Here is a 16,491-nt window from a genome sequence, read left to right on the forward strand (position 1 = left end):
AAATGACAAGGATAGAAATGATCTGGATAATATAATTAACAGCTCTGTACACTGAAAACATTCATTATTTCTATGTAAATGGAACATGTACAAACATTTACCATGTACTTGAAAGATAAAGAAAAGCTTAATAAATACTTCCAAATATTTAAAAAAAAAAAGATTTTTATCATACAAAAAAAATTCCCTTTATTGTCTTTTTAACTAGTGATCTTGAGTTACAGATGTCTTGATATATACTATTTTAATTATTTTACATATAGTATTAAGTAGTATTATATTTACATATAGTATTAAGTAGCTGATCTACATAACACTGATGTTTAATTTTATTTCACATACAACTATTAAATATGGGGAAAAAATTCAATTAACCTTAAAGGAATAAAGCAAACAGGAGAAGAAACTTGAGGTTAAACTGACTTTTAACCACATGCATAACATTCCATTCAATAGCTTCAGAATAAACAAAATAGGTTTGTTCCTATGGGGTGACTTTAGGACACCCTATAAGACTAATCACATATGAGGTCACAAACCAACTCATTTTTTACAAGTCACTAAATTTTATTTTTTTAATTTTATCATTAGTAGTGCAAGGGAGTTGCATTGTGAATATTTCATAGATGCATACAGTTCGCCATCGCCCTCATGTTCCATTATCCTCTCCCACATACCATCCACCAAATTTTAACAAATTTGAAAAATTGAGATCATATCTAGTACCTGTTCTGCCCACAATGCATTAAAAGTAAAAATTTATAACAGGAGGAACTTTGGAAACTGTACAAATATAGAAATTAAGCAACATGCTCCTAAACAACCAATGGACTAAGGAAGAATTTAAAAGAGAAATTTAAAAATTTCTTGAGAGAAATGAAAATAGAAGTACAACATACAGAAACTTATGGGATTCAGCAAAAGCACTTTTAGGAGGGAAAAGTATAGTAATAAATGCCTATATGAAAAAAGTAGAAAGATCTCAATCTAAATTTTACATCTCAAGGAAGAAGAACAAAGTAAGCACAAAATTATTATAAGAGAAATACTAAAGATTGGAGAGGAAGCAAATGAAATTAAAACAATACAAAGCATCATCAGCATGAGAGTTTTTTGGTTCAGTTTTTTTGTTGTGTTTTGTTGGCAGTACTGGGGTTTAAACTCAGAGCCTCATGCTTGATAAGTAGGCACTCTACCATTTGAGCCACTCCTCCAGCCCTCCAGCCCAGCATGAGATTTTTTGAAAACATAAACAAAATGAACAAACTCTTCACTGGACTAAATAAGAAAAATTGGAGACATTCATCAAAATCAGAGATGACAAAGACTATAAGTAAATATTTACAACAACAATTTGGAAAACCAACAACAAATGGACAAATTCTAGACCCATGTACCCTAATATGATTGAATCAAGAAGAAACAGAAAACCTGGAATAACCCATGAATAACAAGGTTTAAGAAGTAATAAAAGTCTGTTGTGGAAGGAACACTAAACTTGATGGCTTCACTACTGAAGTCTACCACACATTTAATGAAGGAGCTAATTCTAATTCTTCTCAAACTATTCTAAAAATTTGAAGTGGAATGAATTATCTGAAACTTACCCATCCAAGCCAGTGTTACTTTAATACCTAAAGAAGCAAAGAATACACACACAATAAAAACACTTGCAGACCAATATCCCTGAAGAAATTAAATGCAAAAATCCTAAGTGAAATATTAGTAAAATGAGTTCAACAGTACATTAAAATGATAATCCACCCAAGTGAGATTCATCCTAGGGAATTGCATTTGGCAATACAAATTAATAAATGTGATACATCACATTCACAAAATGAATGAGAAAATTTATATGATCATTTCAACAGAGGAAAATTTGTGTAATTCAACATCTCCTGATAAATTAGGTATAAAAGGAATGTACCTCAACCCAAAAAAGGCCACATATGAGAAACCGAGAGTTATCATCAGTGAATGGAGAGAAGATAAAGCTTTTCCTCTATGACCTAGAATAAGACAAGATGTCTTCATTCACCACTTTCATTCAAAATAGTATGGTGCTGTAGTTTAAGTCTGGGTTGAGTATGTTCCCCAGTATTGCTGAATCATACTGTAGTTCTTTTTTCAATTTTTGAGACATTTCCATACTGTTCCCCCATCATGTCAATACTAGTTTACATTCCCACCAACAGTGAGTGAGGGTTCCATTTTTCTCCATTCTTCATAACTGTTATTATTTTTCTTTTTGAAAATAGCCCTACACACGGATAAAGTGGTATGTCGTTGTTTGAACATCCATTTCTCTGAGGATTAATGATGTGCATTATTTTGCATAACTCTGACTATTTGCATTTCTTCCTTAGAGAAATGTCCATTCACTTCCTTTGTCCATATCTTCCACTGGCTTGTTTGTCTTTGGAAATAATGTCCTCATAGATTAGTAGCGTAATTTAAAAATCTTAATGTTAATCTTCATATCTGAATAATATACTTTGTGTGTGTGTTAGTGAGATTGAAATATTATGTATTTTCAAGTTTCATTTTAAGTATCACTTGCTGCTTCTCAATGCAAAGTTCTTTTTCATCATTTTTTTTCTGTTTCCAATTTATTTTTGACTTTTTACTGCGATATTAGAAATAATTAAATATTATGGGACATATTCTAAGAAAAAATGAAGTAAAGCTATAAATGATCATGTATTTAATTCCCAAATGATTTGCCCAATTTAGCTCACATCTAAAAATTCCCTATTTTTTACCTATTTAATTGCACTCTAAGCTATCCCTGTACCTGGGATGTACCTAACAGTAGATTTTTGTAGTATGTAGTTAAGCCTACAATGGTTGAATGTATACTGAAAATATACAGATTTTTAAAAGTCATTGTTCCCTAAACAGTACAGTATGACAACTATTTACATAACATTTACATTATATTAGGTACCAAAAGCAAGTTGGAGATGATTTAAAGTTTATAGGACAATGTGTGTGGTTTTCCTGCAAATATTACATCATTTTACTTAAGGGATTTGAGCAAACACAGCCTTTGCTGTCTATTAAGAGTCCTGGAAAAATTCCCCATTCATAATGAGAGACAATTCTATGCTGTTTAAATTTAGTGTCCAGCATGCTGAGAAACTAAATAAGTGTATTTTATAAGATATCTGTAAACAGAAGAGACTCCCTACCAAGCTATGATAATTTGTTAACTAATTGTACACTAGAAGCATTTCCATAAAGAACCGTGTCCCAAGGAACAGTCTTTGCTGAATCATCCAGGAGAACAAATGAATGGCCTGTGTTAAACAATACCCAAAAGGTCTCAAGAACAGTCTTCAAATAGCATACCCACAAAGCATTCTTTTCTTTTTATCTTAAATGTAATTTTTATTTTAATAATATGGAATTAATTTTTTGTTAATTTATTTTTTTGTTCATTTATTCACATGTGCATACATTGTTTGGGTCATTTCTCCACCCTGCTCCCCCACCCCACCCTTCCCCCCTCCTCCACTCAGTTTCAGGCAGGTCCCGTTCTGCCCTTATCACTAATTTTGTTGAAGGAAAGACATATGCATAATAAGGAAGACAAAGCATTTTTGCAAGTTGAGTTAAGGATAACTATACAGAGAGACTCCTACTATTGCTTTCATGTACCCATTTGTTACGACCCATGTTGATTCAGCTCTAACTCAATGATCTTTACATTGGTTCCTGATCCCCTGCTCATGATAACCCATTGTTTTAAGGTTTCTGTATTAGTTCCTCTGGAGTGGGGACATCAAACGCTTTCATGTTTTGGGTTTTCTACCTATTCCTATATCTCTGGTATGTGCTCTCCCCTTTTCTTGTGATCCAAGTCCAACCACATTGCTGCATTTGCCCTAGATCTAAATTCTGCATATGAGGGAGAACATACGATTTTTGATCTACTGAGCTTGGCTGACCTCGCTCAGAATGATGTTCTCCAGTTCCATCCATTTACCTGCAAATGATAAGATTTCATTCTTCATGGCTGAGTAAAATTCCATTGTGTACAAGTACCACATTTCCTTGACCCATTCATCAGTAGTGGGGAATCTTGGTTGTTTCCATAACTTGGCTATTGTGAATAGTGCTGCAATAAACATGGATGTGCAGGTGCCTCTGAAGTAACCTGTGCTGCATTCTTTTGGGTATCCCCAGAAGTGGGATTGCTGGATCATATGGCAGGTCTATGTTTAGATTTTTAAGAAGTTTCCAAATTTTTTTCCAAAGTGGTTGCACCAGCTTCCATTCCCACCAGCAGTGAATTAGGGTTCCTTTTTTCCCACATCATCGGCAACACTTGTTGTTGGTGGTATTTTGGATGATGGCTATTCTAACGGGGGTGAGGTGGAATCTTAGTGTGATTTTGATTTGCATTTCCTTCATGGCCAGAGATGGTGAGCATTTTTTCATGTGTTTTTTGGCCATTTGAATTTCTTCTTTTGAAAAAGTTCTGTTTAGTTTAGTTGCCCATTTCTCAATTGGTTCATTGATTTTAGGAGAGTTTAGTTTCTTAAGTTCCCTGTGTATTCTGGTTATCAGTCCCTTATCTGATGTATAGCTGGCAAATATTTTCACCCACTCTGTGGGTGGTCTTTTCAGTTTAGAGACCATTTTTTTTGTTGCACAGAAGCTTTTTAATTTTATGAAGTCCTATTTATTCATCCTTTCTCTTTGTTGACAAAGCATTCTTGATATTTTCTACTATTGCCTTCCTAAAATCCATACATATTTTTTGGCACCTGCATCAATTGAAAAACTAAGAATTTTGAAGACAGCTCTTAAATACTCATCTGTTTAATACAGTTTCCCCATGCTTATCTCAAGTGTGAAATATTCTCATGAGTTCCATCATAATTCCTTTTTACTAAATTACATTTATCATAATAAGGTAAGCAATAAGACATGTTTTTCAACATCATGCATTCTCAGGGAAGGTTGAAATGTGTGTGTGTAGCTCATATTACCTAATGCACATATGAAAGGCAGGGAGCATTTCATTTCAGGAATCTTTTTTCAACTTTGGAAATAACTACTTCAGTGACTCTTGGTACAACTAGACTTGGTTCTGAAAATGAACCATCTGATTCATCACCTCCAGGCCAATGCTACTCTATCAGATATCTGCAGATAGATGTAAAAAAATTCACTTTATCTTCTCAGGTGAATTTTATGCAAGACAGGTTTTCAAAACTTTAAGTTTCCAAAACAAAGTAACTCGAACTTTCTGTTCAGTCCACATTAGCTTCCAAGGATATACGTATTGTCAACCTTATGATGCAGAGGAGTAAATTTGGTTTCAGAATGTTTAGCTTACTGGTTGAAGGGAACTCCCTATAATTTATAGTTTCTTAAACAGAAATGGAACCAGTTTGCTCCAGAACTTATATATTATTTTCCTACAACATCATCTCTATGTTCACATGACCAATGCATAACTAAGTTTTAGCATCCCTCATAATTCTACCTTTGTCAACATCATACTGTATGAGAAAACAAATTAAAAATAATGACACTCATTAATGAGAGCTACCCTGAAGAGTTCATTCTTCTAGGCTTTGCTGACCGTCCTTGGCTAGAGCTTCCTCTATTCATTACTCTTCTGATAACATACCCCACAGCCTTGGTGGGAAATATCATCATCATTCTGTTGTCAAAGTTAGATCCCCAACTCCACAGCCCCATGTATTTCTTTCTCACCACCCTCTCCTGTTTGGACATATGTTACACCACAAGCATTGTCCCTCAGATGCTGTTCTGCCTGAGAAGCTCTACAAAGACAATCAGCTGTACTGGATGTGTAATTCAGCTTTATTTCTACAGCATAATGGGGTGTGCAAACACAACAATGGGATTGGACTATGAGCACATGATAAAAGCGAGAGCACACAAGGGAGGGGTGAGGATAGGTAAGACACCTAAAAAATTAGCTAGCATTTGTTGCCCTTAATGCAGAGAAACTAAAGCAGATACCTTAAAAGCAACTGAGGCCAATAGGAAAAGGGGACCAGGAACTAGAGAAAAGGTGAGATCAAAAAGAATTAACCTATAAGGTAACACACACGCACAGGAAATCAATGTGAGTCAATGCCCTGTATAGCTATCCTTATCTCAACAAGCAAAAACCCTTGTCCCTTCCTGTTATTGCTTGTACACTCTCTACAACAAAATTAGAAATAAGGGCAAAATAGTTTCTGGTGGGTATTGAAAGGGTGGGGGAAGAGGGAGGGGGTGGAGTGGGTGGTAAGGGAGGGGGTGGGGGCAGAGGGGAGAAATGACCCAAGCCTTGTATGCACATATGAATAATAAAAGAAAAAAAAATGAGGTGTGCAGAAAGTCTTCTTTTGGCTGTTATGTCTTTTGACCACTATGTGGCCATCTGCAGACCTCTGCACTACACCCTCATCATGAATCAGCTCATCCACATCCTGTTAGCATCCACTGTGTGGCTGGGTGGAATGGCTTATGCTTTCTCAGAAGTCACAATTACATTCCAGTTACCACTGTGTCACATCAATAACCTGGATCACTTGGTGTGTGAGATTCCAGTTCTGATAAAGATTGCCTGTGATGAAAAGAAGACTAATGAACTTGTACTCTCTGTGGTTCTCATTTTTTTTATTAGCTGTTCCTCTCTGATTAATTCTTGCTTCTTATGCTAGTATTGGATGTGCTATATTTAAGATCAAATCTTCTGCAGGAAGGAAAATTGTGTTTGGGACATGTTCTCTCATCTCATTGTTGTTCTTTTATTTTATGGTCCAGCTATTAGCATGTATCCAGCCTCTCTCCTCTATCTCTAGGGGCCAGCCCAAGTTTCTGGCTCTGTTCTCTGGGGTGGTGATTTCTACACTCAACCCCTTTATCTACACCCTGAGGAATAAGGATGTAAAAAGAGCTTTAGGCAACATGTTGAAGAGCATTTTCAGTTCCAAGTGACATTTGACAGCAAATAATATTATTTAACAATTAGAGCAGATTTATGTGGGTTACGCTAACAACTCGTTCTTGTCTCATATATCTCATGATGTGTCCTTGAAAAATAAATCGTGTTTCTGATATCCTTTCTATTCCTGTTAGACAAGGATTATACGCAGCTAATGTTCATTAGTACGGGCACTTCATTTGTGAAAAATTGTTAAAATACTTCCATTCTGGTTCCTACATACTAAAATAGTTGTATTGTTAATTATTTTATCAATGGTATTCCTACTAGTGACACTTGAGAAATATTGTATCATTCCCTGCAAATTTGGCCCAAGTCTCAGTGGAGAAGCTAGCTACACTGAGTCTTCTGTGTGAACTACTCTATGATTTTAAAGTGTTGTGAGCCTCATAAATTTATTATTCTCAATTTATATGAAAGCTCTTGCTTCTTTTGAAAAACATTCTAATTATTAAAAAATAAGTGTGAAGTGTTTTTGTATTTTTGAAACTCTGGGGATTGAACCCATGTTCTCATGCATGCTAAGCAAGTGCTTCCCACTGAGCTATATCCCAACCCATTATGTTTTTAATTTTGAGACAGTGTCTTGTTAGCAAAGTTGGCATTGTACTTGCTGTGTAGCCCAGGCTGCTCTTGAACTACCTCAGCCTACCAAATAGCTGGGAATAGCACCACCATTCCTAGTTGTGTTTTTATATTTTTGTCATTAAATTTAACTACTAATGGAACAAAGAGATAAAAGTGCAGATAACTTTCTTTTAAATATCATAAGCATGAGTCTTCTGAATCAGCAAGATAAGAATGTTATTAATGTTGAACTGCATGCTGTCCACGTTTCTATGCATAAATTAGAAGAGTCAAGAATGAAATTGTGCAAAAATCAGTGTGAGAAAAAATAAGTTTGAATTTCTGAAACTGAAAGCAAACTGTGGGTAATTTTTTTTTTACTGATTTAAAGTTTTGATGGTAGTGATGCTCAAAATTTGTATCGTTGATAAAAGCGAGAGCACACAAGGGAGGGGTGAGGATAGGTAAGACACCTAAAAAATTAGCTAGCATTTGTTGCCCTTAACACAGAGAAACTAAAGCAGATACCTTAAAAGCAACTGAGGCCAATAGGAAAAGGGGACCAGGAACTAGAGAAAAGTTTAGATCAAAAAGAATTAACCTAGAAGGTAACTCACATGCACAGGAAATTAATGTGAGTCAACTCCCTGTATAGCTATCCTTATCTCAACCAGCAAAAAACCCTTGTTCCTTCCTATTATTGCGTATACTCTCTCTTCAACAAAATTAGAGATAAGGGCAAAATAGTTTCTGCTGGGTATTGAGGGGGTGGGGGAGAGGGAGGGGGCAGAGTGGGTGGTAAGGGAGGGGTGGGGGCAGGGGGGAGAAATGACCCGAGCCTTGTATGCACATATGAATAATAAAACAATTTAAAAAAATTGTACCGTTGAAAATTCAAAATGGAAACAGATGCAGGAAGATCATGAGTTCCAGTACATCTTGGACTACATAGTGAGACCATGTTACACAAATAACCAAAAAGATTAAAAGCACTAAAACTTAGTTCTATGCCTCAGAGCCTGTCTTTCTGAATGTGCCTCCTTCAAAATTTGTGAAGAAAAACTTAATGAGCAATGTGATTGCACTAGAACAAGGATGTATAAAGAGTGATCATAAGGTCATGAAGGTTCCCCTCTTTTGAATGGAATTAAGTCCTTCATAAAAGGCTCAACACAGCATTCAGTCCTCTTGCCCCTCTGCCTTATATTATGTGAAGACTCAGTGATATTCCCCTCCAACACATCCAACAACAAGGCACCATCTTGTAAGGCAGGCTAGTTCCTAACCAGACTCTAAACCTGTTGATGCCTTTATCTTAGTTGCCTGCATTCAGAACCATGAGAGACATATTACCATTTTATATAAATTACCCAGCTCAGGCATTTTGTTATGGTAGAACAAATGGATGGATGTTTCACTTTACTTCATACAGAAAATAATTAAATATAACATGGAGTCTCTACATATATTCCTCATTACCCTTCCTTTTCATCAACCAAACTGTACTCCACCCATGAAATCACCATCACTTCCTATATCAAACAAAATATGTGCAGCAATATTTCCATTGCTGAAGTGCTCCTGTATTTTCTCTCTTCTATGTATTGTTTTCTTTCATGTTTAATAATAAATTACAGTTTCCCCCATCTATATTACTCCTTAAAATGAACTGTAATATAAAAAGTAATAGTGCTAAATGCACCTTTAAGAAGACACTTTTGGAAAAGGCAAGAAAAACTAACTAAAATGCAGACGTAAAACAAAGAAACAGACATTTTCCATGGTTTGGTGTCTAAAACTGGAATATTCACTAGAGGTATTTGGGAATATATCGTAGGATAAAGGATCACCATAATAAAGGAAATGACTGAGAGAGGAATCAGAAGTATTGAAAACATGCCATGAGTTATTGATAACCTTAGAAACTTTATAATTACAATCTTTTTTAATCTTGAGAAATTCTTCAAAGTAGCTATTATTTACATTTGATAGATAATGAACTTATAGCTCATTAATTATTGAACTTCCATAGGTTAAGTTAGAAATTGAACTTGAAAACTTTACCTTGGGTTGTTTTGTTTTGAATACTTTTATTTTTTTAAGTTTATTTTTCCATTACCTAAAATGCACAAAATATTTACCATCTCGACATTTTTATGTGTACAGTTCAATGGCACTAAGTAAGTTCATATTTTTGCACAACTATAACCACCATCCATCCCTAGAAATCTTTTGATTACCCCCAAACTGAAACTCTCTGTACATAAAATAATAAATGTGCATTCTCCCTAGAAACCACCATTTTACCATGCCCCTATGAATTTGACTGCCTTATGTACCTCATAAAACTGAATCATACAATATTTGTCCACTTGTGACTAGTTTAATTTATTCTGTATGTTTTAAAAAATCCTATTGTAGTGTGTGTCAGAATTCCCTCCTTTTTTATTCACAAATTTTTTGCACTGAGATAATATCATTTTTATTTATATTTTTAATTTGACAGATGATATTGTATATTTTCAATGTGTACAAGATATTTCAAGTACATATTCATTGTGAAATAGCTAATTCTATTACTGACAGCCTTTCAATTACTAAAACTCAATACTTTTTCTCTTTGCAACAAGCTACTGACAAAGGTGGTGGAAATTTAAGTTTATGCATCCAAAACAATAAATAATTCACTAAGTTTCAAGACAAAGGTTGCTTGGGACAGTATTAAGATTGAAAATAGAGATATATGCTGAATCAGAACCAGAGACCAGAACCACAGTTAACAATAGAGATAGGGTATTCTATAGATGATGAGACCTTAACAGGCTATGAAAACTGTTAAGGAAGACTTCAATTTTAAGACAATAGTAAGCAAAATGTTTAGAGTAAAAACACATAAAAATTGATTAACAAGGGTTATTTCAAACTTCCATACAAAGGGTAATGAGCTCTAAATCAGGATAAGAGTGAAAAAGCTGTAAGACTGGGATTACATGAGAAACTGATAAAGTTGAATACTAAATTTTGTCAAAGATGAGTCATGGTGATGTTTTAAGTCTAGACGACTCAATAAGATGTATAGATTTTTTTTTAAGAAAGTTAGTATCGGGAAAAGTTTTTGAGAGAAAGACAGAGCACGATCGCGGAATAGGGCTTTCTAGCAATTGTATGTCCATAGAGATTTGAACTGTGATTCATATTCAAAAATACATTAATAATAGCTAAGGAAACCAAGTGAGAGATCACAGTACCTGGTTTTTAAATTAATAATAATAATGATAAAAATAATTTAAAAAAAAACATGACAGGAGGGGTAGTTTTAAATTACCCAAGTCACCATCACCCCCAACACCAGAAACCAGAGAGCACAGCATAAGAAAATAGAGAACAACAGAGACACAGAGAGAAATCCATGTAGAGGAAAATCAGGAAAGTAAGCAAGGATTTTGCTTGGAATCCAACACCTGCTGAGAAATTTAAGTAACAGAGAGCTTGGACAGTGAAGGTCAAGGTGGTCATTGTCCTTTCCTCTCACTGGAGAGGAATAAATTCCATTGCTTGAGGATCATTGCAGAAACAAAGCACAAAGTCTATGGCTAATGGAGTGTTCTGCCTCCATGATCTGCCATCCAACTGCTTGTGTATGCTGCCACACATGAGTGAAAGCTCTGAGCCCAGACCCAGTGGATCATGTGACTCCTCTTCATAAGGGGGTAGGGAACTTCTGGTTGGGTTATGAAAGAACTGAGACTGATCTCTGGGATCTGCCTCCCAGCTATGTGTGTTTGCTGCCAGGCAGGAATGAGATCTCTGAGGCCAGGTCCTAAAAACAATGTAATTTCCCTCAGCTCCTCCCTCCCACAGGGTTGTGAACTACTGTGCAAGTTCTGAAAGCACAGGGAGCTGCCTCCCAACTGTGTGTGCTTGCTGCCATGTGTGACTGGGAGCTCTGAGATAGTATTCATGAATCATGTGATATTCTCCAGCCTCATCCTTCCCACAGTGTGGTGATATGCTGGTTAGGGTTGCAAAGCACTGAGTCTGGCAGTGCCTGAGTCCCTCAGTTCTCCAACACCAGGGAAGAGCTCATGTTGTGTTTGCTCTCTCACTGTACTACACAATTGGGAGACACTACTAAGTTTGGATGTTTGCTACCCCTATGGGCACAAACTGGGAGAAATTGTGGAGCAAGGGAAACCTGCCCAAACCATTGGCTTCAAATCTCCATGTGGCTAGCAGTGGCTTCTGGTACATGAGGAAAGGAAGCTTTGAAAGTGAAAGCAGCCAAGAAGCACACAACAAACTCATGACAGGCCTGGCCCTCAACCGACATATAGCAACAAAACAGTACTAGGAATTAAAAGATACTCCTGCTAATTTTCCTCCTTTTAAGTGGTACTGTAATCAAATCCATATGCCCTGAGCACATGGGTAAATATTTGGCTACTGAGCTATACCCCTAGACTAATAGTGATAAACGGCAAGTTTACCCTTTCACTACAGAGTTCATCCAGAACATTGAAATGCTTCACCTAAAAGACTACAGATTATTAAAACTTCAATCAATGACTTGGTCTCAGATGCACAAATCATAACACAGAAACACAATAACTATGACAAAACAATGCAATGTGACTCCTCCAACTCAATAACTCAACAATCATTAACATTAATGGTAGTGAAGTGAATGAAATCCCAGACAAATAATTCAAAATAATGATTACAAAAGTGATCAATGAAATTAAAGAAGACATAAATAAATGTATGAATTCCAGGAAAATATGAGTGAACAACTGAACCAAATAAGGAAAACAATGTAGTATGTTGAAAAAGAAAGTCAAATAAGGAAAACAATGCAGTATATTGAAAAAGAAAGGAATCCTGAAAAAATCTAATAGAATTTCTGAAAGTGAAAAAGCTCAATAAATTGAATAAAAACTCAATTTGAAAGCATTGTCAAAGTGGATCAAAGTGAAGACAGAATATCAGGACCTGAAGGACAAGGTAGGTAAATTAGAACATTCAGATAAAGGTAAAAGAAAAAAATTAAGTATGAACGAACCACATAAGATTTTGGGACACCATTAAAAGACCAAATCTATTTAAGAATGGGCATAGAAGAAGGAGAAGAGGTGCAAGCAAAAGGCATAGAAAGTATCTTCAATAAAATAATACACAAAATTTTCCCAAATCTTAAGAAAGGGAGGGTCATAGACTTTTAAGACATAGTCTTTTTAAGACACTAAAGAGAATAAATGAGAAAAAACACTCTTCACAGAATGTTGTAGTTAAAACATTAAGTAAACAGAACAAGCATAGACTATTGAAAGCTGCAAGAGAGAGGTGCCAAGTCACATATGAAGACAGCCCCTTCAGAAAAACAACAAATTCTTCAACTGAACCTCTAAAAGCAAGAAGAGCATGGAATGATGTATTTTAAGCCATGAAAGAAAACAACCCCAACCTGGAGTCATCCAGAAAACCTATTCTTCATAATTGAAAAAGAAATTTTTTGAATCTTCCCAAAAGGGTTGAAGCAGGAGTAATTAGCCCAGCAAACATCTTTCTAATCAGATACAGTCCTAAAAGAACCACCCAACTCAGTACACCCCTGCCCACAAAAGATAGTGACTTGATACCTAACTATGAGTGGTGAAACCACTCAGAAGAGACTGGGTCCCAGGCTGAAAACAAAGGGCAGAAGCAGGAAAAACAAAAATCTGGAGACCTAGCTATAGACAATCAGAGCTGGCACTGGGTGTACAATGCATGACAAGATGTAGGCTTTGAGAGAGGCAGAGTTCTCCCTGACTCAAGCTGTGCTTGGAGAACTTTCCACACATCGCCAACTGCTACTTCACACACCTGAAACTAGCCCACCAAAATCCATCTCAGAAGCCCAACCCCTGGGAATTGGGGCTACTCCACCTCAATCTACCAATTGCCCCAAGTACAAAGCCTTAATTAACCACAAACCACTGCACTGAAGCAGCACCCAAAGGGGAATAATATCAGGCACTCTGGGGCCCAGATGGAATATGTGAGCAAACAACAGAACTACAGACAGAAAGCTGAGGACCAGAGATCGGAGAACATCTACTGTACTGATAGAGCCTAACAGGCATGCACTCTTCTCCTCAACAAGGAATAAAGACTGATTTTTTTCCTACCTCTCTTTTGCAAATCTTTCTACTGATACCCTTTCTCCTCATTTCTATTATTCTTAATTTTTCTCTTCTTTCCAAATCCTGACTGCTGCATCCTTATCCACAATAACTGAACTATATTCTTGAATACTATTTTGTTTGCCTCCACCCCACACATTTCAACTCCCTCCATCTTCCTTCTTCATTTCTTCCCTCATTCCCAACTTATTTTTACTACTTTTTTTTTTTTTTACAGTACTGGTGTTTGAACTCAGGCCTTGCTACCACTTCAGCCACTCTGCCAGCCCTTTTATGTGTTGAGTATTTTTAAGATAGTATCTCAAGAACTATTTGCCCAGGCTGGCTTTGAACTGCGATCCTCCAGATCTCTGCCTTCCAAGTAGTTAGGATTACAGGTGTGAGCCACCTGCACTTGGCTTCACTATCTTATTTTTACTTCCTACACAAATAATCTTTTTTCCTAACACCCTGATGTTCCATATAAGAACACTAGTTCCATTCATATTACAACATGACTAGTAATATAGATGATGTCACCAAAGTTTTTTTAACTTTATGTAAATATTTCGTTTGGTATTGAATTGGTAAATTTTTATTGCTGAGTTGAATCCCTAGGTCAGTGGTGAGAAATGGCACATCAACCCTAATGCTACACTTCCCAGAACATAGAGAATAATTTTACCTGAAAGACTTCAGGTGACTAAGACCTCCAACCAATGACTTGATTGCAATGAAAAATCTCAGTGCAGAAACAAAAAAGAAAGAAAAAGCAAGTCAACACAATACCTCAAAAAGTCAACAATCACACAACAAAGGATCTGAATGATTGTAAAGTAGATTAAATCTCAAATATTGAGCTAAAAAGAATGATCAATAAGTCTGTGACCATGCATGCTGAATGCGTTGCCTGATATTGTCTGATTTCAGAAATAAGCTGGTGCTTATTATCTGATCATGACCCTTACTTACCATGATTAGAAGGAAGATAAGAAATATTGTATAATTTGTGAAAAGAACACATAACATCATACTGGATATTGAAAAATGAGTTATTAAGAAAACCCAGATATACCTACACTAATTATTAACTTCATTTGATGTTTAGCAAGTATCATTTTGAACTGAAAATGCTCCTCACCAGGTTGCCTAATGCCCCCTTCACATCCTTATTCCTCAGGGTGTAGATGAAGGGGTTGAGTGTAGGAGTCACCACTCCATAGAAGAGAGTCATGAACTTGGGCTGGCCCCTTGTGATGGAAGAGGGGGGCTGAAGATACATGCTAATAGCTGGGCCATAAAATAAAAGAACTACAATGAGATGAGAGGAACATGTCCCAAAGGCCTTTTTCCTTCCTGCAGAAGATTGGATTTTCAATACAGCATGTCCAATACTTGCATAGGAAGCAAGAATTAAGCAGAAAGGAACAGCTAATAAAAAAATACATACCACAGAGAGTGCGAGTTCATTAGCTTTCTTTTCACCACAGGCAGTCTTTATCATAACTGGAATCTCACACACCAAGTGATCCAGGTTATTGACTCCACACCATGGCAACTGGAATGTAACTGTGACTTCTGAGAAAGCATAGGCCATTCCACCCAGCCACACAATGGATACTAATAGGATGCAGATGCACTGATTCATGATGACGGTGTAGTGCAGAGGTCTGCAGATGGCCACATAGCGATCAAAAGACATAACAGCCAAAAGAAGACTTTCTGCACACCCCATTATGCTGTAGAAATAAAGCTGAATTACACATCCAGTGTAGCTGATTGTCTTTGTAGAGCTTCCCAGGCAGAACAGCATCTGAGGGACAATGCTTGTGGTGTAACATATGTCCAAACAGGAGAGGGTGGTGAGAAAGAAATACATGGGGCTGTGGAGCCGGGGGTCTAACTTCGACACCAGAATGATGATGATATTTCCCACCAAGGCTGTGGGGTATGTTATCAGAAGAGTAATGAATAGAGGAAGCTCTAGCCAAGGACGGTCAGCAAAGCCTAGAAGAATGAACTCTTCAGGGTGGCTCTCATTAATGAGTGTCATTATATTCAAATTGTTTCAAATATACTAGGAAGGTAACAATGGTAGAATTATGAGGGTTTCTAAAGAATAATTATGCCTTGGCTATGCAAATGTAGAGATGAGGTACAGTGAGTTGTTGGAAGAATAATATACAGACACTGAACACGGTCACCCATTTACTTCATGACACCATAAATCATAGGGAGTTCCCTTCAAACAGTAAGCTACATATCTTGAAATTGAACTTCTAACTCTGTATTATAAGGTTGACAATAACTATGTCTTCGGGATCTCATGTGGATTAAACAGAAAGAAAATGTGACTATGTTTTGAGAAATTCAAATTAATAATTTTCAAACATCGTCTTCCATAAAATTCATCTGAGGAAGTTGTTTAAATGAAACATTTTTTGGTGTCTATCTTCAGGCATCTGATCAAGTAGATGTAGCATGGAGGCAATAAATCAGATGACTAATTTTCAGAAGTGTTGCTGCATGGCATTACTGAAATATTAAGAAGAAGTACAGAATTGAGGTAGCAATAATGGAGTGTAAAACCTGGAACTGTAAGGACCATTAAGAAAGCCACTGTCAGCCCTGATTAGTCAATGGATAATTACATCATTTCCATGGGGAGAAAGACACCTTTGCTGTTAAACAATCCATCTTAGCTATCTGGAATTGATCAGGAATTTTAAATATTTTTAAAATACAAAGTCTTACTAGTCCATGCTAGTATTAAACTCTTAAGCTCAA

The 16,491-nt window shown here is 36.3% G+C and overlaps 1 protein-coding gene and 1 pseudogene across 1 annotated transcript; one reads left to right on the plus strand and one right to left on the minus strand.

The window, feature by feature from the left end:
- The first annotated feature begins 5,539 nt into the window (after positions 1-5,539).
- LOC109703397 (olfactory receptor 2B11-like) lies at positions 5,540-6,969 on the plus strand (annotated as a pseudogene).
- A 7,849-nt stretch (positions 6,970-14,818) lies between these two features.
- Positions 14,819-15,757, minus strand: LOC109703396 (olfactory receptor 2B11-like). Its single transcript, XM_020151876.1, has one exon. The coding sequence runs from the start codon at positions 15,755-15,757 to the stop codon at positions 14,819-14,821; it is 939 nt and encodes a 312-aa protein (XP_020007465.1).
- Positions 15,758-16,491: the final 734 nt, after the last annotated feature.

The sequence above is a fragment of the Castor canadensis genome, chromosome 8 (assembly GCF_047511655.1).
Source record: "Castor canadensis chromosome 8, mCasCan1.hap1v2, whole genome shotgun sequence".
NCBI lineage: Eukaryota > Metazoa > Chordata > Mammalia > Rodentia > Castoridae > Castor > Castor canadensis.